General features: G+C 44.3%; 1 protein-coding gene across 2 annotated transcripts; it reads right to left on the bottom strand.

Annotated features, from left to right (window-relative positions):
• Positions 1-17: 17 nt before the first annotated feature.
• On the bottom strand, positions 18-25403 carry BEST3 (bestrophin 3). 2 transcript variants are annotated; one of them, XM_030003138.2, is made up of 10 exons: positions 25030-25403; positions 21138-21307; positions 19332-19426; positions 18548-18781; positions 13064-13218; positions 12285-12362; positions 11737-11889; positions 8255-8335; positions 6782-6933; positions 18-4410 (listed from the first exon to the last, which is right to left on the bottom strand). In XM_030003138.2, exons 2-10 carry the CDS (start codon positions 21287-21289, stop codon positions 3504-3506), a joined length of 2007 nt encoding a protein of 668 aa, XP_029858998.1. In that variant the 5' UTR covers positions 21290-21307; positions 25030-25403; the 3' UTR covers positions 18-3503. The 2 variants fall into 2 exon arrangements, with proteins under 2 accessions (XP_029858998.1, XP_029858999.1); XM_030003139.2 differs by lacking the exons at positions 19332-19426; positions 21138-21307 and having other exon boundaries at positions 25030-25402.
• Between the last annotated feature and the right edge of the window lie 1254 nt (positions 25404-26657).

Raw genomic sequence — 26657 nt, 5'->3', positions numbered from 1 at the left:
CAGTCAAGACAACTGTGTTTCTCAAAGTGCCTTTATTCATGCAATAATTCAACCTTGTTTATACCAGTGAACATGAATTGTAAATTGTTGGGTTTGCTAAAATAGTCCATTTACCGTGCTAAGGCAAATAGTTTACCGAAAGAAGTGCCTAAAAGAGCACATAATCCCAAAGATAATTTAATACAAATCAGAGCCTGCAGATGTTTGCAAAAGTGAGATAACAGACTAAATGAGGAGAGGAAATTTTTCTGATAACTCATCCCAGCACTAGCTTCTTTATGAGCAACCAACAGAATATTATAGCTAACCTGGAGCTGGCCCGCTCTGTGTGCGATGCTATTTGTGTATTGCAGATTACATTGTGGGACTTCAGAGCTGTCATTCTTAATTTAACACGTGTCTCCATGTCTAATAGACACCTCCGTGGGACTTAACTGAAGCTTTTATCTACCTCACGGCTACTGTGTGGCCACCCTGAGCCTCCATCGAAGAACGAACACAGTTGCTGGGCCAGGGAGTGCTGGCAGAGTGAGTGGGAGAGGTTGCAAAATCATCGCTCCTGAGATGCGTAACGTCCTGGTGGAAAGCAGCAGTGTGCGTCCTAGGGAGCGGCCAGGCTGAGAAGAAGATGATGGAGGACGAGCAGAGCTGGACGATGAGAAGCTAGGAAGGCTTCTTCAGGCTTAGCAGTGCCGGGATGAAGCATGCTGGCGTCTGGGTTGGGGAGGACAACCACTCTGCTCCAACACCTTAAGCCCTGGTAGAAGCTGTGTGAAGGAGGAGAGTGAGGAGGTGTGGTGGGACTGGACCCTCAGTGCAGATTTGTAGTGGGCAAGCTACAGTCATCTCTAATTTCTGGCTTAAATTCCCTTACACAGTTCCTCAAGCTTACATGCTGTGAGGAGAGAGCTAGATAATAGGCCAGACTTTCTCCACAGCTGCTGAAAACCCTTCCTATACGTGCACGGCTGGGAGGTGAATGGCCAAACCCCCCCCAAACCCGTATTGCTCTCCTGACTTTAACAAAGTGCTATAGAGGAGTGTTTCAGGCTCCCAAGGAGAGCAGCAGTTTAACTTTGTGTCTAGCTGTGTGACTGGAGCTGTCTGGGGATCCTTAAAATGTATCATTTATACTTAAAATTTACCATTTATTAAAGTTAAGCTCACTGGTAAGTGGAGTTCCTTGGCAGTTGCAGAGGCAACTAAATTGAGAAAATATTGAATTGAAAAGTGTGGCTTCAGCTAAAAGAAGAAATAGGGAAGAAAGAGGGAATGCTGGAGGAACATCTTTTTTTCTTTGCTGACGTAGGGAAGGGAAAACTATACGTTTCCACCATTGTCACAGGCCAATAGAGACCTCTTCCCCAGGGATGGTCAGCAGCCTGGGGCTCTGATGACTGAAAAGCTATGGGATGCTGCCAGAAGCTGGGTATTGCCTAGTAAAGGCCAGCCAGAAAATAGGACTGCTAGGCTAAGGTGCTGTTTATTTCAATATAATTTCACTTTGTTGAGGTTCTCGTTTTGTTGGTCAAACCTGAACATTGCAACCTGATTTGCCTGAGGACTTGTTGCGGAGGGGCAAGGGTGAGGTTGCACCAGAACACCTTACTCCAGAACCGTGATCAAACCTCACTGCCCAGCTGCTGTCAGACACCGGCGTCACCTCATCTCATGGTGCGAAGAAGTGCCTCCGTAGGTGCCTGGGAAATCTACGCTTGGCTTTTCTGCGTGCCTGAAATTCCCATGATATGAGTTTAAACAGCTCTTCCTCGGACTAAGTGTCCTCTGCTTCCTAAAGCGATGGGGATACATGCGCTTTTGTCCAGTGTCTCTGAAGGACTTGAAAGGGTGGCACTGCTCAGACCGTGTCTAACGCACACCAACAGGAGCCGGTTCCCAGACCGAAACAAAGCTGGATGAAGCAGAAGTGGGGAGGGTGGTTGATTTGTTTTCAAAGCCCCCCCAGATGAGATAGCAGAGTCCTGCTCTACGGGATAGCCAACTGGAAGTGCTCCTCACCTACGTTGTTGGCCAGAGGAGCAGGAGCAGGCAGGTCCATTCATTCCCTTCCCAGCTTCAGGGGGTCCTGAAGACTCCCAGTAGCCACTGGTGCTGCCAGTTACCCTGGTAGAGATGCTGGTTTGTTGTCTGAAGTGCAGCCTTCAGAGCTGGGTGGACTTGCTGTCCAGACCACTTGCTGGCTGTTGCAGCCCCATCATTTTCTGCATCTTCCCTTCTCTCTCTTCTTCCCAGCCCCTGAGCTACCTGGTCACTCCCTTGTCCAGGGAGACCACCTACTCGGATACTCACTTGTAGGGCAGTCGCACCCTGGACTGTGTTTGTGTAGATGTGGATGAGAGCTAAAAACAAAGAGCTGCCGCTGCTTTCAGGGTCTGCTTTGAGACTTCTGGCAGGAGCAGCAGAAGAAAGGCCAGGCTGCTACTGGCAGGTTTAGGGAGGTGGCTTGGCCACCCCTGGAGCAGCAGGAGCCACCTAATGCTGTCTCGGGTTTGGGTTCAAGGAGAGCGTGTGTGGTACGTCTGGGCAGCATGGGAACAGGGGAGGGAGGAAGGAAGCGGAGAGCAATTTTTGCTAGTGGTCCTGGGCCATTTGGTTGTCTCCCTGGGATGACTGCAGCCTGTGCGCTTCCAGCTGAAGATCTCCGCAAGAGTGGGGCCCTAAGCTCAGCTGCCCCTGCAGCTCCATCACCTCTTGAGAGAGTGCCACAGCCCTCCCATCACGAGGGAGCGATAGGAATGGCCTTTTACAATAAACAGCCACTTGGTATGCCGCATACGTGCTCCAAGGAGCAGAGACCAAGGCTCAGCCCTCCCATGCCCAGCTCATCAGCAGTTTTACCTCTTCCATTTTTCTTAATGAGGTTAAACATTTAATCCTTTTATTTTTCCGCTCTGTTGTGGCATAGCTTCAGCAGGAGCGGGGGCAGGCTCTTGCCCCGCACAAGCGAGGAGCCTGATTTTTCACGCGTTCCACCAGGCAGTGAGAGATGGTGGGCTGGATCTCTCCAGGCTGAGGAGGGAATTGAGCCCACACCTCCCCTTCTAGCCATGTGAGTAGAAACCAAAACTGTTGGTGGATCTTACAAGGATGTCATGGACCTTAATCTGAAGGAATGGCCAAAGGTAGCCGTGTTCAGGGTGGATCCAAAGTGGACAGAGCCACCTCCGCTCCTCTGATAACCTTAGTGTTTCCTCTAGGTGAGCCTACACAGCTTGCTGCCATGTGCGCTGGCTGGTTTGCATCCACTCCTGAGGCCTCCAGTTCTCCCCATAAATGTTTTCCCCACAGGGTCATAGATTTCAAGCCAGCAACCAAGTGGCTTAAAGCATGTCACCGCAATGCCTCCTATTTAGGTGCCCAAATCCTCTGTTGGATCTCGCTCAGGACTTGTCTGAGCATCGTGTCTGCACTTTCAGCAAATCTGTGTGAGAACCACTTTCAAGAGAAGATGAGAAGTTCAGTCAAGCCCAGGGGAAGCACGGTCAAAGTTTTTTTTCACTTTTCTCATTGGAAAATTCTACTATGGCTGTTTCTTTACTATCCAGGTTTTCCCATAAGTGCTGCATCTCAAACGTCTCTGGAGCAGCAGCAGAAGTAACATTTTTTCCGTCGCTGAAGGTCCTTTGTTGTGAAGTTGTCCCAGAATCTGTTAAAGGCGTTGCGGTGTCAGCATTTGACACTGTACTATGACTATGGAAGCTCGGTAAACTCCATCTCTGAAGGTTTCTCTCATGATCTGTTATGAAACCGGCTATGTTACTACCATGGGGTTCATGTTTGGGCTCCCCTATCACAGTAGGAAGTGACTGATGCACCTCAGAGCCTGGGAGGTACGTAGTCATTTCTGGGGGGAAAAAAGGATGGTCCAGAAGAGTCACATTTGCCTCAGTTAGGCTCCTTTGGAGCATCTCTTCCGTCATGCTTGCGGCGCGCTCTGTTTGCAGATCTGGTTTGCCCAGCACGTCAGCTGCTTTCTCCTTGGCTTCAGAGATGATGACCTCGGGAACTGGCTTGTTTGTCTCGGATGAGGTGTCACTGTCACCGAACTGTGCCTCGCTCCTCGAGGTTTCAGTTATGGGTCCTAGATCTCTGCTACTGTGAAGTCTGTTACTTCTGTCAAAGCCTTCATATTTCTTCTTGAAGCTGGAGGTAGAGTGTCTCCCTCTTGTGTGCATTTCCTGCAGCCGTCTGATGTGCCCCTTTTCATCTGCTGGGAAAAACACCGAATTCTCACTTGTCTGACGACTGTAGCGGCGGTGAGCCGGGGACGAAGGGGCCTCATGGACGCTGAGAAATCTCTTGACTTTTCTCAGCACTGAACGTTGTCTTCGGTGTTTCTCCTCTTCCCATGGCCACTCTTCCCCATAGAGGAATTCGGTATCAGCCAGCCTGCCAAATAAAGTCAAGAAGTAGGTGTCACTTACGTATAGGAAGCGTGTGGTCTGCATGCACATATATCCTTGCTGTCTCAGCTGGAAGACATAGGAACCAAGGCCCTCGTGTGTCCCCAAGGAAGGGCATGGAAGGGGTGAAAAAAAGGGATGAGGGTGCCAAGAAATAGTGCCTGTGCCTTTGGACCAGCCAGAGCACACAAAAAGCTCTCCACATCCACGTGTCTCTTCTCTGGAGGACTGGGAGGGCATCCAGCCAGGCATCCGGCCCCATTTCGTGTTTGGGCTGCAGACCTCTACGGCAGCTCCACACATTAGGCTTGTGCTTAGGGTGAGGGAAAGGGGAGAAAGAAACCCTGCTCGGTGCTGTAGATACTTTTTCAGGAGAATCCTTTGGGCAAAAATAACAACAGTGAAAAAGCTACCCCTGGAAGCAGGGCGTGAACGTTTAAAAAAACGTTGGAATTACTCAGATGGCCAAATCTCACGTACTTCTGGGGCACGACAGTGTGTCTGAAAGTCCCACCTGTACCTGGTACTCTTCTGCCAAGCTTCGGTGGGTCATGAGAACAACTGTTGCTGTGTCTGCCAGGCAATCCAGGACACATTACTGACTCAGTGCACCCCAGAAGACAAGCCAAACTGGCCCAGTTACCTGTCCTAAGGGGAAGGATGGCAAAGGGGCTCAGGCCAAATCTGAGGTGACGAGCACAGGGAGGCAACACTAGCCTGGAAGGACAGAGGAACTACATCCAGCATTTGTGAAGATCATAGAACAGTTTGGGTTGTAAGGGACCTTTAAAGATCATCTAGTTCAACCCCCCTGCAATGAGCAGGGACATCTTCAACTCGATCAGGTTGCTCAGAGCCCCGTCCAACCTGACCTGGAATGTTGCCAGGGATGGGGCATCTACCACCTCTCTGGGCAACCTCTGCCAGATGTTGGCTTGAGGGGACTGGAGAAGACTTTGGATTTGGGTTCAAGTTTTATATATTTGCTTTGGACTTGAATGAATCTTCAGACCTTATTTTTGAAGTCTGCATAAGAACGTTTTTTTTTAGAGACCTGAACAGATAAAAAGTTCAGAAGAGAAAATAATTAATAAAAAAAGTCAACACATCAGAGCTGTTTGCATTTCACAGGGGCTAACATGGAGCTATTTTCCATTCACTCCCCCCTTCATTTCTTGTGTGAAGTGCTTACTAAAAAAATGTTTGCAGACTTAATAATGTTTCTTCTTTGCCACTTTTTTCCCCTAGCAATTGTGGTAAAATGAATTATATTCTATGAGTTTTTCTTTTTTACTTTTTTACTTTCTTCTTTACTTTTCTTTTGGCCATTTTATAGTTTTTCCAGAAGGAAATAAATTCTGAAAAGGCTGTGTGTGATAAAAGGAGCTTATATAAAACATTGCTCTTTGTAGTAGAATGCATGCAAAAATGGAAAAATAAGAGGAATAAAAATGAGAAAACACCAATTTCTGGGCCAAATGAAGCAAAAAATTAAGCTGATAGAGGCTGGAAAATTTTGGAAAAATCAAAAACTTCTTGAGATAAGTTTTAAAGTTAAAAAAATGGCTATAGAGTTTAAAAAAAAATTTTCAGATAAAAACATCTACTTGCCCTGGTATTTGTTCAGACATGGTGGTATTTAGTGAGATCTTACTGACCTGTTCTACATTACAGCATGTCACAAGTGTTTAAACTCAACAGAGCTTCTAAGCTAACTGGCTTATCACTGATTTCTCATATAGATCCTGAGAACATGGGGCAATCCTATATCCTCTATATATTTCTTTATAATGACGGTTCTTGTGTTGATCTCTGCAAATAACTCCCTTCTTTATCCCTTCACAAAATCTGACCGCTCCAACTTCCATGCCCAGATTATTAGTCAATGAAAAGTCATACAGCGTTTAAGATCAATTTTTGTTTACCTTTGCAAAAATCTGGACTGATTTTAACCATCATCTGCTAACTAAACAAGCAAAGGAATAGCTATTTTGCTAACTGGGGGATGTATGAAGAAGCTGTAATAAATAAAGAATTATTAAGAAAAGTCAGCCACTGTCTTCAGGTGCCATCCTGTGCTCAGAGACTATCAACAACCCCCCCTGCAAACATACTCTATTTATTAATTATACAGTTTAAGCTATGGGTGCACAATTTGTAGGAGCACATGGGCCACTGGAGACATCATCCCACCAACACCAGCCTGTCCACTCCCTCCTAACATCGTTTCCCTTTTCCACCTTCCCGCTCACAGTATCGTCGCAGCCCGCAGCCCTGCACCGACTGTCCGTCAATCAACGTGCGCTGTAGGCATGGTGATCTTTCTGATGGCATTTAGGACCCTTGGTGCCACTCACCCCATTTCAATCGTTGATCCAAGAAATGAAGGAATACAGTAATCAGCAGCTGCTTTTGTGTAGGGCGGTCGGGCAGAAGAATCGTTCCAGTAAATGTCTTTCTCTATCCTTGGTAAGTTCATGTGCATCTCGTCCACCGCCAGAAGTGAGACCTTAGATTTTTTTGGTATAAATCATGTCACTTTCAACATAGTACAGTATACAAAATAATCTGCTTTGTAAACCCTGGGTCAACATTTCTTTCAGAAACCCTTTAAAGTAAGCTGTGTATGCTGGCCTGGGCATTGGGAAGAGACTCAGTATTATAAAATATACCCCCGATACCCTTCTATACTCATGAAAGCATAAATTTTATTGTAACTTGAGTCTTCTATATGCTGCAAAGATATTTGCGTCAGATTGAAGTCCTTTCCTCACGCATGATGTAGTTAAATGGACATGTGATCTTCCACGTGCTATGGGAAGTCTGTGTAGAGTATTAGTTGCGCTTCTTAAAACGTCCAGAGGTTGAGAAGCTTTCTGATGGGCTTCGTCCACATTTTAAGACATTCAGAACCACGTAGGTGACCATCCTGTTCTAGGGCCTTCCGATATATTTTATACAAAGGGCTCTGAGGTCCCATAGCACGAGTAGCCCGAAGTGGTGTTAAGCCAGAGAGCATCTTTGGCAGCGTGAAGGCTTTTCCCACTCCTGCGCGTACCTGCATTGCTTAATAAGCTGGTTTGCTTGCCCTGCCCTTGCTCCCCCCAACACCGGGGCTCTGCTTTGGGGACCTCTCAGTGGTCCCCAGCGGACGTGGGGTCCGACAGCAGCTCAACCCTACGCTTGGCTCTGCCTGCAAGGGGAGCGGCAGGTGCCACGGGACTTTTCTGTGTCTTTGGGTCCTTCGTGGCACGACAGACAGGGGCTGGTTGGAAACCGCAATAGATCTGTACCCTGGCCGTCTCACCGCTCCTGCCACTGGGGATGCTGGCTCCTGCGCCGACCAGATGCTGCCGCCCACGGCAGCATCACAACATGAGTCATGGTTATTAGTTCAGGGCCCTGCTTGGTCTTTTTGGTATCTTCGCTGCCTTTTTTGTTTTTTTAAAGGAAGGTTCATATACAATATTGTAATCTCTAGACATTCAGATTAGCGAAACGTGTCCTTATCTATGTGGGAATAGATGGCTTTTGGATTTTGCAGGATTGACCTACATTACGTGTTTTTCCAGGCATAAAGTGAGCTTATAGTTTGAGGTCAGCTGCTTGCATGTTTAGTCAGGCATCATAAATGCCAAATGCCAAAATCAAGATGCATTAGCTTGTAAAAACAAAATCTGGGGATCACAGCCACAGGTACTCCTTCAGGGCAAGAATTTGTTTTGCTGACACTTGTTGCCCTTAATTTGTACCTCAGTGTAAGAAATAGCATTAAATGTAATGATAACCTATGGTACAGTAAAGCTGGAAGTAGAAATAACAACAGCAACCTGTAAATTTCTATCGATGCACCAGTTAGTTTCAAAATCATCATCGTCTTCTCCAAATGGATTAATAAGCTGTTCAGCAACCTGAAAGGAAAATGAGACAGTGAATAGAGGTTGGCATGCCATGTCAGGACTGCTGCCGCAGAGAAAATAGGATCGGATTTTTCTCTCTCTCCCTGCCTGTCACTTGCAATCATAGCTTGAGCTCCCGTACGATGGTTTTGCCAGCCTAGCCAAGGAACAGCTTGCTTTCCCTATAGATTCATACCTCCATGCCTCATTGGTGCTGTCAATCATGATTGTCAGCGCTGGCCTGCTGGGAATTGAGACATGTCTGGGCCATGGTAATTGTCACATAAGATAGTCATTACCTTTCCTTACTGTTGTCTTTGGCTGATTTAAATGAACAGTTTACCAGCTAGAGGCTCTGTAATTGCATTATAGTCTACGATATTCCACCAGCTCATCGGGTCAGTATCCTGGTCCCTGCAGCTGGCGTCTGCCAGAGGGAGTACAGCTCGTCTCTCCAGTTCAACCCTCAGCCCCCGCTTCTTTATTGGGGGTGATGCTGATGGCAGCCCTCTGAAGATTTTTCACAAAAAGCAGCCCACCAAAAAACTTGACTCAAGTGGATGCCGTGCATCATGCTAGCCAAAGCCAAGAGTCGGGATCTGAGTTTGTTCTTTAATTCAGCCTGCTGTTTCGGGTTTCTGCGCATGAAATGATTAAAACTGCAGGGGAGAAGCCCATCCTGTGGAAGAGACAACCAGTGAGCTCAGGCACCTTTGTGGTGAGGTGCCTTAGTCTGGGAACTAGGCTGGGAAAGGAAACCTCTCCAGCTGCCCAGAGCCTTATCTAGTCCTGCCCTCCCCCAAGGAATAAATAAATGGAAAAACAACCAGACACTGCCCCCCCATCCCCATGATCACCAAAGTGCATTGTGGGGAGGAAACTCATAGCTGCTGGGGGAGAAAAAAAAAGATGAAACAGGAAAATTTAAAAAAAAAAGAAAAAGTTTTAGGCAATTCAGACTGCTTCTCTGTTTCTCAGTTCTTTGGGATACTGAGGTTAAATATCCTCGCCCCTTCATGCTTTTCTCCTTCTGTTTGTCTTTTTAAGCCCCAGTTTTGAAGACGATCACATTCTTGCTGACCCTCCCAAGCCATCCTGGTAGTCACCAGGGCCATGCACAGTAGCAGTGGCCAGGTCCTCGGTTTAACGTGGATATGGGTGAAGCGACTATACGATTAAACAGCCCTGCTCATGAACCTTGCTGTGGATGGCTATGATCTTAATAACTTATAATAGTAAGGGAGTCACTCCCTGGCTATTTATTCCTATGTGCCTCTAGGTCGTACCAGTCAGCACTCACTGACTCTCTTAGGCCACCTCTTCCCAGGCCAGCGGTGGAAGACAACAAATAAACTGCTGAGCAGACTAACACAACAAAAAAACCCATAAGGCAGGAGGAACGAAAAGGAGACGGGACAGCTCTGCTCACACTCGTTGGCCTGGCCCGTGGCATTAAATTTTGGGTATAGCTATGGAAGTGCTGCAATAGGAATGATCCAGACTGCGTTGCGGCTCTCCAGGGAAGACAGTGGATCAACTTGGTGTAAACTGGGGGATCGCTGCCCCAAAATCCACTGCAAAACCTGTCACACGAGCTAGAAAAAGTGAGCAGGGCTGGGACAGAGGGAACAGCAGCGGTGGCCTTTGCTTGGCTGACCTGGTCCTGGCACATGAGACACGACTTTATTCTCTGGAAAGGAATGTAGTCCTGGACAACTAAGCCCTGTATTTGGACGATCCATCTATCTCCATAATGAAAATGGGGATTTAGAAGTGTCTCACATGATGGGAAACTTTGCCCCTGTATTGTAGGTATAACAAACCAGGCCCGAGGCCAAGGAATGAGCTCAGTTTAGCCATCATTTCTGAGGAACTGCCAAGTTACTGGAAGTCAATAGCTCAGGGCCCTTTCTGCAGCCTGGCAGCCAAAGCCCAATGCACTCAGCAGGAAACCGGCTGTAACCTTCAAGACAGAAATATCCTGACTCGGGGGCACTGCAGGTTTGGACAAACCTCCGGTCCGAGGGAGCGCTGCCAATATTAAATTTGCTTTTTCAAACTGCTTCTCCTCCCTTTCATTTCCTTATGCAGAAGATTTTTCAGTTACAACGGCATCTCCTACCTGCCATAGCCAAGAGCTGGCTGGAAGCCCTGAGCCCGACTGGGAGAGATGCTACTAACAGCCTTGGGTGCCGATGAAGGGGAAACCTTCCCCCCATTCATGGACGCCAGCAGGGCGGTCAAGAGGAACAGCTTACGGTTTTGTAACCCGCTAGTAAAACCCTGGAAGACATTGCCTAGAGATAAAGCCCCACATTTCCATGGGAGAAACGTGCTCCCCCCGCCGCACCAGCCTCCCTTCCTCTCTCTCCCGCTCCCCTCCAGGCTGGTCCCTATCCGGCAAACCCCCTTTCCCCCCCGATTTCCAAGGACACAGGACTAGAGGAGCTTGCCCTGCAGGCACTTTACTTTCCCCCGCAATCCGCCAGCTCAGTGTGCTGCCTTCCCTCCTCCGCCCTTTGGAGTTGGCTGTGGGAAGGGGGCTCTGAAACTGGCCAATTTTGTGCAATTTATATTCTAACAGAAAAGTTAGCTCTAAGTTTCCAGCCATGATTAATAATCCCAAAAGGAAATCTTAATGCACATAGGCCCTAATGTACCAATTTGCTTTTTATTTGAAACTTTTTTCCAGTTAGTTCTCATACTCACTGCAGAGGAGAGAATCGCCGTGAGGTACGTGGCTCGATTACTCAACTATCAGATTGATGGCGGTACGTTAACTGAGCAGGCATCAATGGGCTGATGGGTAGCGTCTAATTCCTTCTATAACTCTTCTTGTTAATGAATGTTTTTATGCGGTGGAGTTGTAGCCAATATTGGCTGTCACTGTTTGATAGCCCTCTGGAACTGGAGACCTTTAATTGCCTGCATCTGATTAAGTTAAGAGCAGATACTAAAGGCTGGCTTCAATCATAGGAAGAAAGTATGATTCAGTCCCTTTCAGCCCATGCCAGATCTGCAGCAGTATTTCCCCATCGCACAGCAGAGTGGGAGAAAGGTGGGTTTTTTTAATCTTTCATCTGTCATTTTATAGTCCCAGTTCTGGGACCCAATTTTGCTGGTGTAATACTCCCCTGGGGAGTTGTGGCTGCACTGGTCCTACTAAAATGAGCTCTTTCAGATTCCCAATCATTTTTTACTGTAAGATCTGTCAGGTGGAGTTAAAAATGTATTGCATGATGTTTCTTTATGACCACAGGACACTTTGGGCTGAATTCAACTTTGGTGTAACTCCATTAATCTTCAGTGATTTTACAGTGTGCCACAAATCTGACACCTTGACTTCAGCTCTGACACCTTCACCAGCTCCCGAGGGAGGGTTCCCCCATGACCTTTCCAGAAAGCTAGTTTACCTTGAGCCATCCGGCGTAGAAGAAGAACTGTAACAGTGTGAAGATTGGAATGTAAAGATCTAAGTCATGTCCCTGATACCCTTGGTCAGTATCCAAAAATTGGCGCCCTATCAGGCAGGCAAAGAAAAAAGTATAGACTGCAAGAGTAACAACCTGCAAAGAACAAAACTTCATTGAAATCATGCAATTATACAAACATGCATAATACAAACATACCCAAAGGCCTCTGACTGCCTTTTGCCATACAATTTACAAATCCGTAGGGAGGTATTACAAATAGAGAGGCCCCACGCATAATTATAGCCAGGAAGAAGACCCAGGAAACATAAAAACATTTCAGTGCTTCCCCCCCTCTCCCAAATTATGCAAGGCCTTCAAAACATCTCCACATTAAACATGACTTAGTTAGCCAGGTGTCCATGATCCCATGGGAGTCAATGGGTGCTCAACAGCTCGGCGACTCTGGTCGAGTCGATGGATGTTTTGCACCAAGCTCCCCTTTCATGGAAATTGTGTTTCGAATTTTGTAAAGGATAATAGCTCAGTACCTGGGTATAGACCAGTGGAATTCCAACCCAGTCATAACCAAACAGAAGACTACACCAAGACCGGTACTTATTCATCTCCTAAAAGGAAAAAAAAAAAAGAAAAAACAAACCCCGACAACCTAAAATTGCAGGGGGCTCAATGCTAAATTATAAATATTTTGTTACAGTTTGGTTCTGCACATACAAAAGGACAGGGAGATATGAAACTGTAGTATATATAAATGTATATATTGATACCATAACTATATCCAGCATCCCATTGTCATATTTGAATATTCACTTAGTTTCTGGAGTTGGAATGCTTAGTCTATTACGTATTTCTTCACAAATTATCTTTTGTTTCTATCGTATCCACTGTCTAGTGATACATGAAAGAGAATATATTATATCATAAAAAGGATGTTTGACCACTTAATGAAATATTCAGGGAGATTATCTTCCCTGAAACTGATATTAAAATCTTCAAAATGACAAATTATTCTCATTATTTTCCCTGCAGCAATAGAACAAGTATGAATTTACAGCCATGTTACAATAATTTTTTACTCATCAATCTGTTGCTTCAGTTAATACCTTCTTAGTTATATAAATACAATCCCAGCAAACTGCTGCTGTGTGTGCCTGAGTGTACATTGGTACACAGAAAGAAGTATAAATCCTGAGTAAGATCACTTAGATGACACTGGAAAGCTGTATGCACTAAATCAAATTATGTAAGTGAAAAGCTACCACATAGCAATTTCAGATTAGTTTTCTCTAGATGTACTTTTTCTACTTACGTTCATCAGTGTCTGCAGATCCACACTGTCTCGAATTCTTCCTTCTTTTCGTGCCTTCGATGCCAAATTTCCAAACCAGACAAATGGAACCCAGTATTTCAGGTGGGGAGACTTAAGGTCATCAAAAATTTTTCTTTCATATCTTGTCATAAAACCTGTTTACCCCCCCCCCCAAAAAAGGCTTCATTTATTCTGTGCTTGCAGTGCTATTGATACTATAAATTTTGAATATGTTTGAATCTGTTTATGTGACATTTGCATAGAACTATGCAAAACACTATTTATAATTCTAACCAGTAGCCTCCTCCTTTTTTTTTTTTTTTGAGCTGCTTTGCCAGGATGGATCTTGCTTGAAACAACTTCTTTTTGCAGTAACTACCTACACAAAATCCCTCTTGATCAATATATGGAATAATTTGCTATTACTGTGTTCTCATATCTGACCACTGACATATTGTAAATACAGATGATACTAAGAATTGTACAGATTACTCTCTAGTTTCATTCTACTTTCAGAAAAATAAGGAACTGGATATGTCAGTCAAGAAACTATCACTTTTCAGCAATGATGGCTTTGAGCAGCATCTCAGCGTATGTTGTAAGGGCAGTTACGTGACCTGATTCTGATAAATTTTCGGTAAATCTGCAAAGCGGTGAGCAAGCAACAGAGGATAGAAGTGCATGCATGAAACAGAGCTCAACAGAGAGCGTGCCTTCTGCCAGCGAAACGCTTCCCTGCCAGATTGCGTTTCATGTCTTCTTTGGGGTTACGAAGGCGTGCAAAGAGATGGAAAAGGAACCGCGCGCAGAAATCCCGCTGCTAGCGGGACACCGGGCCAGACGACGTGCTGCGGGCTGAAGCCGCTCTCCGCTTGGCAGTTCGCCTCGCTGGGGCGCTGGGAAGGTGTGACGGTTTCCGCAGAGTTCCCCACGCCTCGCGAAGCCCCGCTTCTCCCTGCCGCCAGCCAGCCCGCGGCCAGCGACGCGCGGGAGCCGGGGCTGCGCGCGGCGAAACCTGCGGCAGAGCAGCTCCTGCCTGGGGCTGGCACGGGAGCCGCTGCGTCGTGGAGCAACACCTCCACCCCCTCGGGTGAGAAAGCTCTGCTGTCCTCCTGCCGCCCAGCCTTTGAGAAAAACAACCTCAGAAAATTCACGAGGAGGAGCTTCACGTTTTCCTTTGTCCGAATCCTGGATTTTCTGGGATGGGAGCAATCTGCAGCTTTGAAGGATCTTAGTTTTTGCTCAGGTGTGTGTCACCTACCAGGGTGGGTATAAGGCTTCTTTTGCTGTGTTGACATTAGCTCCGAAGCAGGACAAAGATAGTAACACGGCAGCCCCAAAATAAGCGGCTCAGCCAATCTAATGCAAGTTTGAGTGCTGAAAATTCATTGAGAGTAGATAGGATTTTTTTTCTAGTCTCCAACTAGTAACTAAGGATCGGCCCGTTGTTGCTAACATTGCTAAAGATACATGAAGCAGCAAAAGAATAAATACACATAAAAACTCAGTTGCCTTTTGTAAAAAAATGCGAATAAGGTAAAAGGAGATTTGTTAAACACAGCGACCTTCTTAAATATTCTGTTCTTGAGGAAAACGCCACTCTTGTACAGTTGCAACAAGTCAACACAGGAGGTATGAAATACTGCAGCTACCAACAAGGAACACAAGGACAGGACAGAAAATTCTGTGGAAGAGGAAAAGTTCAGCAGCAAGACACAGTACTCCTGCAGTATCCTGGAATTTGAGAACAGACTAAGACATAGCTTTTAAAAGGTCCCCGGGCAGTTTGCAGCCAGCTCTCGTAATCAACTGCACAGAAATAATCAGGGAACCAGACAAATTGACCTGCTAGTCATGACTCCTGACTCCTAAAAGTCAGTCTTTCGGGCTGCCTTTGATTTTTGGCTGGTCAGCCTGCTCATTACGGGACAGGAAAAGCTGTCTCTATCAGGCTGAAACAGACAGACAGAATATCAGAAAATTGACAGTCTGGAGTAAAGTCTGAGTAAGTCACTTGGGAGGCTCTGGGAAGTCATTATCTGGAAGGACACAGCCTGAGGGGGTCACGAAGAACAGCAAAGCTCCAAGGATCAGTTCAGCTCTCCACTGAAACTGGGTACCTTTTTGTTCAGAAAAGCTCAACAAAGCCTTGTTCTTTTAACAACAAAGTTCAAATTGCCATTGTTTTTAAAGTTAAGGTGTTCATGTTTATATTAATTAAGTATTCTCTTTGATGGATATTAATAATGCCTAGTATTCTTATCACAGAAAATATTAAACAAGTCGGGATTGCTCTTACTGCTGGTGAAGGTTATGGCAACAACATGCATTTCAGAAGCGCTTACTGTTATTGCAGTGGTAAAGAAACACTTTATATTCCATCAAATACAGGGAAGGATATCAAACCTCAGTTATTAAAATGAAATGGTTTCTAAATATGGCCATACTATTTTTATTCAAGAGTATTCAGAGAATTAACTGAGGAGCTCTCTGAACAAGAACACTGGTTTTGACAAGCACTGGAAGACTGGAGCAGCTCCAGAAAACTGGAAATATTTGGCAAATACTGTGCCAAGATCTTGAAAAGGATGATCTAAGGAATGACAGGGCACTGAATCCTTGTGAAAGTATGAGAAGCTTGACATGGCATGCAATCAATAAAGAATCAAAGGACACTAATGTGAACCGTGTCAGCCAAAGTGATCTTATGGGGAAATTACTGATGAAAACACAAGCCTGGCTGGAAAAAGTCACTCATCCTCTCCCTCAAGTGCTTCGAAGAGTATTCAGTTCTCCTGTCAAAACCGAATGGTTTGAGACAAGACTGGTTCAGGGTACCCACATCAAATACTCTGAAGACTAGTGGTTAGAGAAGAAGGAACTGAACAGTGGTTGTCTGCCACATCTCCAGAGTGAGCTAACAGTGATCAAGTAGATGAAAGTTTCACTTTCTGCTTCTGTGTTATGTGGGAAAGAATTAATTTAGGTACTTCATTCCAGTAGAGGGTTTGGGACTGCAAACTTCAGCTGTCTTTAGGTATTTGTGTAGTTGGGCTCACACCTCATGTTTCTCTTCAGCATTTCCTATCAGCTGTTTTGGGCTGCTCTCCGCCCAGCTGCTGATTCACTACTCGTGTTTTTTAAGACTTGTGTTCTTGAGCATCCAACTTCCCTCTTGCAGCTTGCAGCCAAGAGGATTGGTATGCTCAGGACTGCTGCTAGGCATTTGACACTTACGGCATACGTGCCGCAGTACTCAGCACCATAACGTCATGAATCTACATGCCTCTACTGCCTACAGCTCCAGAAAGAACGCTAAAAAATGAAAAAGAGTTTAGAAAAGAGTTAGGAGGAAGGTCCAGCACTGAAGACCATCCACTACAGAAGGTGAAACTCCTAAGTTTATTCAAGCCTTTATGCACTCTGCTAACAGGTAGCTATTGAGAGAAAATGGTGTTTTCATCTAATTAAGAGAAGAATAACCCAACCCTATTACAAAATCCTGTGACTAGAAGATGACTCTGTGCAAGTTCAGACTGAGAACAAAATTTTACTTTTCAAAAGCAAGTTCATCTTTGTGAATGTCAGTTCACCTAGGATGTGAAGTAGTCTCCATTATACCCAGCTGAATTTTAAATCAGGGCTGGGTATATTCCTAGAAGGTATCATAGCTCAGTCAGAAATTGCACCATGATAAAAGATGTTGTGAGTAAGCTTTTATGCCTTGTGTTACGGATGAGTCAGGCTAGATTGTCATGATACTGTTCTCAGATTTAAAATCTATGAATTTAAGCAGTTAATCTGCTGAAAAGGGAAATGCGTAGCAATAGTTACGCTGTGGCAGTTCTCAGTTTGATAGTGAAATGCAAAATCGGCACAAGTTGTTTCAGTGATGACTGTGCTGTAAGTATTAGATTCTGCTGCTCACGTTCATATTAAATGTTGCACTCCCATGCAGTCTGATATGTAATGCCATAGGGAGCTAGGGAGGGGATAATTGCGGAGGACTGTCTTAATCACTGGATGTTAATAGGAGCAAGATATATCCTTAAGTGCTCAGTACTGCATCAACAAAAATTCTGTGGCACAATACGTATTAAAACCTACAGAATAAGTACTGAAATCCACAGAGCTGACTACACTATCAATAATTAGTTATACAGTTTATAGTAGAATATTTTCCACTGTTAAAAAAACCCAAACAACCAAAACTTGTTTTCCAGTCTACAATTTTTGTACAACGCTGTGACATTTTGTCTCTTCTGGAACAGATTGTCTTTAGCAATAGGGAGGCAGAGCTGGATTAGCCTGCTGGAAATGTTGTAATTTTCCAGTGCGTACTAGAAGCAGATTGCTGGGGAGAGTGACAGAAGCTTCCTTGACCTCTCGCAGGCTCAGGTAAACAGTTTTGTTGAACAGCACGAGGAAGAGAACTTCAAAATCCAACCAAATCCATCATAAATGATTTCTTTCAGTAAGATCAGTGCATTCTGCCTGGATTTTTTGTAATATCCAAAGCTTCTCACACATATTTGAAATGCGTATATGGATATACACACTGCATATTTTAACTTGCTACAACTTCAACTTTGCTTACTAATCTCTGCCAAAGGAATAATTTTAAGAAACGCAAGACGTTCAGTAAAAAATGTACGACTTCTCTTATTTGGAATAGATCCCCACATCTCGGCGCTGGTGTTCTACCCCTGACTCTGACCGAGCCGGTCAGAAGGCATGGCATCACACCTTGCCTTTAAATACTCAGCAGTCAGTCCTCCATAGACAAGCAAAGCCTTACGTGGTTGAACTCTCTTCCCCATCATCACACTCACTGTGTTATCAAAACAAACAGAAAATAAAGACACACTTAATACTCAGTCTATTTATCCTTGAAAAACCAAGCTTAATGTGAGGTTGTAAATTTAAAGAAAATACCCTTGGGGTTGAGGGTTTTCAAGTATGTCACAATAAATCTCTGACCTATGCAATCTACTTACAAACCACTGAGATAAAGCTGTACTTGTGAAGTGCCTGCGGAGACCAGTCTCTGATACTCAAGACAAGGTCACATCCTAGACATTGAGGCAATGCCGTATAACAAGTCACCATCATGACTGCATCATGCTACAGAGCAACTACGTTATTTTTCACGCTTTGGAGAATATTGTACCTGCTCCGTATGCCTGTGTGCTCGGGGCAGGCCTATGGCCTCTTTGATGTCTGAGAGCAGATCCACGTAAGAGCATCAAACTCATTTGATTTCTATAGAGTCGCTCGATGAAGACTTTAAGAGCATTAAAGACGCACGCTTAAGGGCATGTCATTTAAGCCACTGACAAAAATGTGGTAGCCTTGCCACTGGTTAGTATAAGGCACACATGGGGCCAAAGAGGAAAGAAAAAATTAGTCTGGTTTCTTCCCTCCCTGTGCCCCCACCTCTGAAGGAAAGGAAAGACATTTTTGGGGAGAAGGACTCGGCAGTACCTGCTCCTACCACATGGTCCATGGTGGGAAACCTTTTGTACACAGCTGTGCTCACAGAGCGAAAGATCAGCAGGGATGTTAAATTCACGTAACGCATGAGAGTCCTCCTTAACAAGCGCCCATATTCATCTCTGCCCTGGACACAGCTAGAGATGAGGAACATCAGTCGATCGGGCCACGGCAAGTTCACAAACTGGTTCCACCAGCGATTCACCACCAAAGTAACGTAGAAACCTGGGGGTTAGAAGGAAAAAAAGAAAAAAGTCCAGTGCCTATCAGGATTCCTGTTTAGGTTACTTTGATTTAGTTTGCAGAGTGTTATTCGTATCGCTGAACTGCTACGTTTCCCCGAATAAATGCAGAAAGTCACATCAAAACCCAGGATGCAATCAATCTTAATTATTTAATAGACACTGCAACGTAATGGCCCGTTCCAGCTGAGTATCTCATACTTATGAACTTCCAAATTTCCTCTTCTGTAGTAAACCTTTTTAGTGCTTTGAAAGATCCGGCACAATGTATCAGTGTTAGTGGGCTCTCTCTCTATATGTATACATATGGAAACTTTACTCTTTTGGTGGAATATTAAGAACATGAGCATAAATGCTGATGTGACAAAAGCAACTCAAATTTAAGGACACCTCTTGGAAGCTGATGATTTTATTGTGAGCCTCTAACCTCCCATATGCCCCACAGCTCTGAAATGCTTCCATGCATGGACAGTCACAAAATGCCTGAACAGAGACAGCGTTGGAGAATAATTTCACATTGAACTGGTACTTACCAAGCACAAAAGTTACTGGGATTTGTTCAGCATATTTGTCACAGTAAATTGATAATTTTTCAAAGAACCGTTTTTGGCTACCTGTAAGAAAAAACCTGCAGCAAAAATAAAATGTATCTGTCCTTTCATAATATTCTGGGACTATCTACAAAGCGCAAATATGTATAAATAATCAGGTATGTGCAACCGGGAGCAACCTTGGCTAATGTCTTAAAGGTAAGTTCTTAAAGGTAAAGGGCTGAACACTTTTGGCATGTAATAAGGAAGCTGGAGGAGAAGACAATATTATTCCCTCGTCTTTGCAGTTTTCTGCTGACTAATTTGACTGGCACTACTAATTAGGATCAATACACCTGGAGAATTAGCTTGCTATCCCATACAGACCAGCGATGATATTAAGCCCTAAGTCTGCAGGTAGAGCTTGCTCTCATTTTTCAGAGGGCTACAGAATAAAAATGCTCAGGTTGGCTTGAATTGCAAAAGGTTACCAATCTCTAATTGCTCTTATTTGAAAATGCTACGTTGTTGCGGCAGTTTTTACTCTTACTCCTACAAAATTTCTCTTTTACACAAGATTAAAACCACAACCACTGTATTTATCTTGCAGTGAGGAAAATATTCACCAGATGATAGAAAATGAGTGGAGCATGGCAGCTTCTGCCCGTGGAGAAAGATATCTAATGAAATACAACAAGCTTAAATATAAACAATTATTTTATTTGTATAGAAGAGTATTACAGTTATTCTTTGATTTCATATAAAAGGAGCACATGACAAATATTTGGTGGGTTTTGCTTACAATTGTGCAATAACACCTGCAGTATATATATAGAAGGCTTTCCATGGTGTATTTACCACGGTCTTTAATTGCCTAACATTTCAGTAAAACTAGATTTTTTAAAATAAATGTGAGGCTGTTGTGTTTCTTTACATATTAATCCTGTAATCTTCTTTCCAAGTTTACAGGTATAGATTACTGAACATTTTGGAAAATTAATGATTAATCACAGACAAACTGAAGCTCATTTTCTCCTCGCTTCACAAAAAAGCAAACACTGAGGTCCAATTAGAGATCAAGGTAAGAGCTGATTCATGATTTTGATACTTGTGTAGTGTACTTCATCAATTAAAAGCTTCACTGTACTAATTGATGGAATGCATCTGTCTTTCGGGTGTTTAACTCACACCTTGGTGGAAGAAGCAACTCTCCTAACGTGACCCTCCCAGGTGCTGGGTGACACACAGGTAATAACCACGGCTGGCTTCCATGCAGTTTTCTTGGCCCTCTGCAAGCTTAAAAATAAAGTTTGCCATGCTGTCCTAGCTTTAAGCAAAACTTTGCTTTTCCTGACTATATAACCTGACTCACAAATTATCACCTTTCAGGGTTGTTAAAGAAATTACCACTGAGCAACTGAAGACACAGTTCTGCAAGTAGAATGGAAGGTCTATACTTATCATTTAAAGCAGAGAGGCACGCTCGCTGCCACCAACTTGATGTCAGAATGATAAAAGCTATATAACATAGGCTAGCTATGGGTGTTTATTTAGCCTAACAGTTGCTCAATGCTGGGCTGAAAGCAGAATCAGCTGAATACGATAGACAGTTTCTTATTTATAGCCTACCAGCTATAGGTAGGAACATTAAAGTAAACATGGAAAGGAAAGGACATTAGGAAAGGTCCAAGGAAAAGACAATAATTATGTAGTAACCTCCCCCCCAACCGTCATTCATCAGCCTAACACCGTGAAGACTGTGAAACTTCAGGATAACATTTAATGAGATGTGAATTGGAAAGAGTGTACCTGTATAATACACTTATCGCTGTGTAAAGAGTAGCAAAAACAATAAATTCTCTGTACAGTAATTTGTAGATGCTGCCTTTCCACTTTAGGAGTAATCTGTGAAATCCAAAGAAAGTGGCATTTGCTACTTTGCTGGAATAAGTGACTGTCATCGTCTTGGCAGGCTGTGCCTAGAAACAGTAGAAGAGAAGCAGGAAACCAACAACATTTTAGACAGCGTATTCTAACCTGAATGCACCCTTGTATAGCTAGATACAGACACATATACACTCACATAAACACATATAATAGTATATGTATACATAAATACATGCTGTCTGTATTTATATATATAGAGAGAGACAAACTGAAAAATCTTGCAGTTACAAGCCCCCTTGAGACCTGCAGATTGATTGATGCAAGGCTGTACACGGGCTTTACTTCAAACACCCCCCAAAGCCACAGCTAGCACCGAATGTGGCCGCCTGCCTGGGTGGCAGCGGCAGGGACACGTTACTCCGCTGAAGCCTCTGCTTACTCCCAGTTCGCTCCAGTCTGGTATGAGCAAAGAAAAGGAAGTAAATTTACTTGAAATTTTTTTCAAAACTTTGTCAGCACTCCAGCAAGAGAGGTAAAGCTAAATTCCACAAATGCACCTTCCTCCCCAGCCGGTATTTTTAGCTAGCTTTGGTAATTATACTCATCTAAAACCAAATGAGATTTGGAGACTGCCTCTTTCATTAACGGTTACAACAGCAGCTGAGATCAGCTGGGGAACCCTGTTATTTCTCGGCTTGGCAGCTAGACCTACTCATCAATACTTCAGCATTGCATGGCCATGCAAAAAAAGCCATAGGGTTGCTCAGGTAGGCAGCGTGCGACACAGTGCAATTAAAGCAGTACTAAAAGTATACAGGTAAATATTTTACGCTGGGTTTGTTACTTGCTTACCCAGTGTAGGGAGATGCTACAGGAACTTTTATGTGCTTACAAAAAAACCCTAACTCCAAATGTGGATGAAAGCAGTTTCGTACAGCGTGCAAGGGAGTAACTAAGACAAGCACAAAGCCTCAGGGTAGTTATTGTGTATCATAAATATGATTCTTGTCTATATTTTCTTGGTGCCACTGTAGGTCATTCACTCTCAGGAAAAAAATCTGAACCCCTAGTTAATAGATGGCTTGATAGTATTTTATGTAACTTGGCTGCATCTCTGATGCAGAGCGTAATGTAAGCCATTAAAATTCAGCTGTAAAAGTGCCACTTTTTCTTTTAGTCACCAAGGGAATCAGCAGGGAAAAGGCACCATAAGCCTTCTATTGCTGACAGACTGTCTCTTCTTGTCTGCAGATAGGCTGCTCAAGGTTTGCCAGCGTGGGCTCGGAGGGTTTTTTTGTGTTATTGTTTTTTTTAAGATGCATGGGTTTTATTCTTTAGCATCCAAATGATAGTTTTCCTGTTTCTGAGACTTGGCACAGGCCTTTACATTTTTTGTTGTTGCTGCTGAACTCCAGAAAGTTCAATTCAGGAGCCAAACTGGCTGACTGGCATGCAGAAATGCAGTCCTGTCTGCTAAAAAGGCTGTGGTCAGGATGCAACGCTTAAGAAAATGAAAGCAGAGATTTCCATTCTCCAGCAGATATGAGGCTTTATAAACAATAGGAGAAGCCTGTGCTGGGCTATAGGGGAGAAATTGGGTAAAAAAATACCCTTTACAATGTACTGAGTTTCCTGGGATTGCTGTAAAAGGCTTTAGTTAGTCCCTGCCCATTAATGCTATGGAGTACCTCTGTTCAAGTCATATGGTCGAGAAGTGTCTATCATCTCCCCGCTAATACCCAACTTGCAAAGGAAAACTCCAGTGGGACTGCCTGTGTGCGAGGACTTACATATAAAAAAGATATTGGATAATGTGAGGGCTTATAGCCTGACGGGAACCCAGACCCCCAGCATCAATTAGAAGATGAAGTTAGACAAATGCAGTCTGAAGTAAAACATAAATTGCTAACTGTGGGGGCAACAAATATTGAAACAGGGGAGTGGGTAGATGGCCTGGGGTTTGGGATCTTTAAGCTGAGAGCACATAGACAAAAGATGACCTCTGGGGAGCATTCACGTAGCTGGGACATAGAGGGTTGGGGCTGAGTGGCTCTGCTGGTCTGCCCTGGTATGAGAGCATCTCTGAAACTTTCTGTTCAGTCCCTTCTGTCCTGGGCCATGGAGGAGGGAACGAGATTGCCCGTAGCACCCTCAGGGCATCTGCAGCGCTGCAGGAAGGCAGTGATTAGTGTCAAATCCATGGCGCTCAGTTTCTGCACATGAGGTTCAGGAAGGAGTTGTCCTCCCAAGTATCAGTGACTGGACGGTGCCAGAAATTGGCCACTAGCTGAGCTGGACAAAATGGGTCCACCTCCTCCACGGAGCTGCAGCAAATCCTGTCTTGCAAGGCTTAGTGCATGGGTTTTGGCCACAACTGCAGAGCTGTAATGATAATAGGATTCAGGGGTAAGAATATTTCCCCTCACATTAGACTGGGATAGGGCAGTTTTCTCCACAAAGTGCAATTTTCCTGCTTGATTCAAGCAACTGTATTTCACTTAATCAGATTCCAGCCATCTCTCTTAGCACTCTACTTGATGCCCTTGACTGAACAGAAACTCTTCACGCTAGCTTGGGACGCACGGGACACCTGCAGCTTTTCCTTTCTGCCTCTGAAATGGGGCAAATAAAAGTGGGACTGTTACAGCAATTTCAGGCTTTGGTGCCTTGGTTACCTTGCCTTGCCTGTGATGCACTGTTTTAGCTTCCTGCTGAGCAAATGCTTTATTGAGCATTTATCATTGGGTTCATATAGGGACTTCAGGGTAATATAATTTAATGTCCTAAAATATACATTAGGTCAGATTAGGTGATTTAAGAACCCTTTAGCCTACACGAAGCTATGAAAGACAGCTATGCATCTGATTAGATTTCACAACATAGCAAACACAGATTTAAATCTGCACTTGCGTTTTTTTCTCTGGGAACAGCTACAAGCACTTGGGTACAGCTCCCCCTCAATGGGAAGTTTTGGCGTAAAGCCTTGTGCTGGGTCTGGTTCTAGCACGGTGGTCCCAAGCCCTTGGTTCACAGGCAGCATGTTGACTGAGAGTCCTTCCAACATTACTCATGGTCACAGGAAATTAAAAAGCTAAAACTGAGACGGACAGGAAGAGCAAAGCATAACGATGCCCCCCAGCACATTCCTGCCTGAGCGCTGTTTTGGCCAGGGCCACAGAAGGACAGCGAGCGTTAGATTAGATACCACAGGCACTGGTGTCATGAAAGACTTTCCTATTGATCGTGTTGCCCTTAACTTCATTAGCAGACATAGGGCTAGGCTTTCTGCTGGTATGGATTTGTGAGTTTTGAGGACATAACACGAGTTATACCCATTTTATGCCTGCAGAGACTTTGGCTTATATCTATGACGCTGCTTTTCCTTTTGCTCAGTGTTCATTCCCTCTCTGAAACTTTCTCAAGCACAGGCTGAAATGTGAGTTATATATTACTCCACTTTTGCTAAGATCATCAGAAGCCTTTAGGCATAAAAACCTAAAAATAAAAGATCTTTTTTTTCCCCTACTAATATTGACCCCAACTGTAAATGGGATCTTTGCCTGGCTGAGAATTTCAGGATGCATTAGGATTCAGAGAGAAACCACAGTAAAAAATAACAGCCATCAGTGTTTCCTAACTGACCATGAAAGGCACATTACAGAAAGTATAAATAAATAGTGCCTCTGTGCAGACCTGCCCCTTGTCATTGTATCACCTTATTTCTTGCTTTATGGCATAGTACAGAAAGTGAGTGAGAGAGATTCGAGTTAAGCCAACTACAAAAGCATATTAAGCTCACGCTATATCCACTGACCTGCTATTTTACTCCGGCAATCCAAGCCCGAAGGCAAATCCCGGACCCTTCCTCTTCCTTAGGCGTCCCAAGCAAAGTCCTCCTCAGGTCTGCAGTAGTCACCCTGCTCTTCCCTTAACCTGAAGTAAGGGGTTGCTGCTGCCGAGCCCCAGGAGGAGTGGACTGACAAGAACAGGGGTTAAAATGTCTTTCCACTTCTGGAAGTCTGTTTTTGCCAAGTACTCTGTCCTGTCAGTTACAGAGGGAACAAACACAAGCAGCAGCAGCAGCAGCAGCTGCTGATCTTGCTCTTTCCTAGTCTATAATTATAACGCCACTTGCCATCGGAAGGACCCCTTTCATTTGAATGAAGAATCTTGCGAGGGTTTGGCTGGCACCTCCAGTTTTCTACATTTTATTTCCCATCCCCAAAACGGGATGAACAAGAAGGGAGCGTTTTTCTCCGAGACCTTTCTTGAGAAGAGTGATCTCTGAGCTAGCCCTGTGAAGACACATCAGTGAATAGCACTGACTACATCTAAACGGGAAGACAGGAGACAACTCCACCAAACTTGGAAATGTGCTCCCGCTGCACCTCGATCCCAGCCTGGAGCACACCTTTGCTGCATTGCTGATTCAAATTGGGAAATCAGGACTCTGGGGTATGCTGTAGAAATCACCCATCCCTCAAAACAGGCAGAGCTGCTGTTACCAAAAGACTCAATGAACCTATTCACAATGGTACTTTTCAGCATGTGAAAGCCTTTCTGCAACTGGAGGATCTGCACAGGACTTCTTCCCCACTTCCCCTTTGTAAAACGAGATGAACTCTGTCTTTTATGACCCGTGGCATTAAGAGGGAGCTGTAAAAGGTGATAGACTGTGAAAGCCCAGGAGATGTCATATAATGTTGCCACAAATCTCTACGGAGAATGAAAGAATGCAACTGTGAAGTAAATAAAAAAATTGCAGAGAGGGAGAGTAAGCAAGATTTATAGATTTAATACATTTTATGATGAAAGGTTTTTTCCCCCTGCCTTAGTCCCATTAAGCTATTTGAGACCACTTATTTAATTAAAACTCTCCTGGAAAGAAAATAAGTTGCTGCCATTGTTTGCCTTTCTTCTCGTTTGCAATGGCAGAAGGAAGACACTTTGATGTCAAAGCAGACGAGACATTAGGCTGTGGCATGTGTGTGTCAGGCAGTGGCCTGTGGCGAAAGATGACAAATCATTTTAGCATTCAGTGACTTGGCATGAAGAAACATACTGCCTGATCCTATTACAGTGACTGCCCTCTGCAAGGAAAACTCCTAACAACAGGGATATTTTAAGGTCACTGGTAAAATAATTACTTAGACCTAAAACATTTTTCTTTGCTGAGTATAATCGTTCGCTGGTCTCACTGAGCAGTAAATAATAGCACCTCTGTGTGTCAGACAGTGGGTATCAGGTGGTTTTCCTGGCGGCTCTTCGGTTTTCCTGCAGATTGGAGCAGCTGAGATTGCTCCACTGGCTCTGAGCTGTTTTGCAGAAGACACGAGATTTAGAGCCCCTGTGTGTTCAGAGGCAGAAATAAATACAGGTTTCCAGCTGTGTAGCTCCATCGTGACCGGTTCCGTAGGAGATACTCCTCTTTTTATCACTAAG

The sequence above is a fragment of the Aquila chrysaetos genome, chromosome 26 (genome assembly GCF_900496995.4).
Source record: "Aquila chrysaetos chrysaetos chromosome 26, bAquChr1.4, whole genome shotgun sequence".
In the NCBI taxonomy this organism is placed as follows: domain Eukaryota; kingdom Metazoa; phylum Chordata; class Aves; order Accipitriformes; family Accipitridae; genus Aquila; species Aquila chrysaetos.
This window is presented reverse-complemented; position numbering and strand designations above follow the sequence as displayed.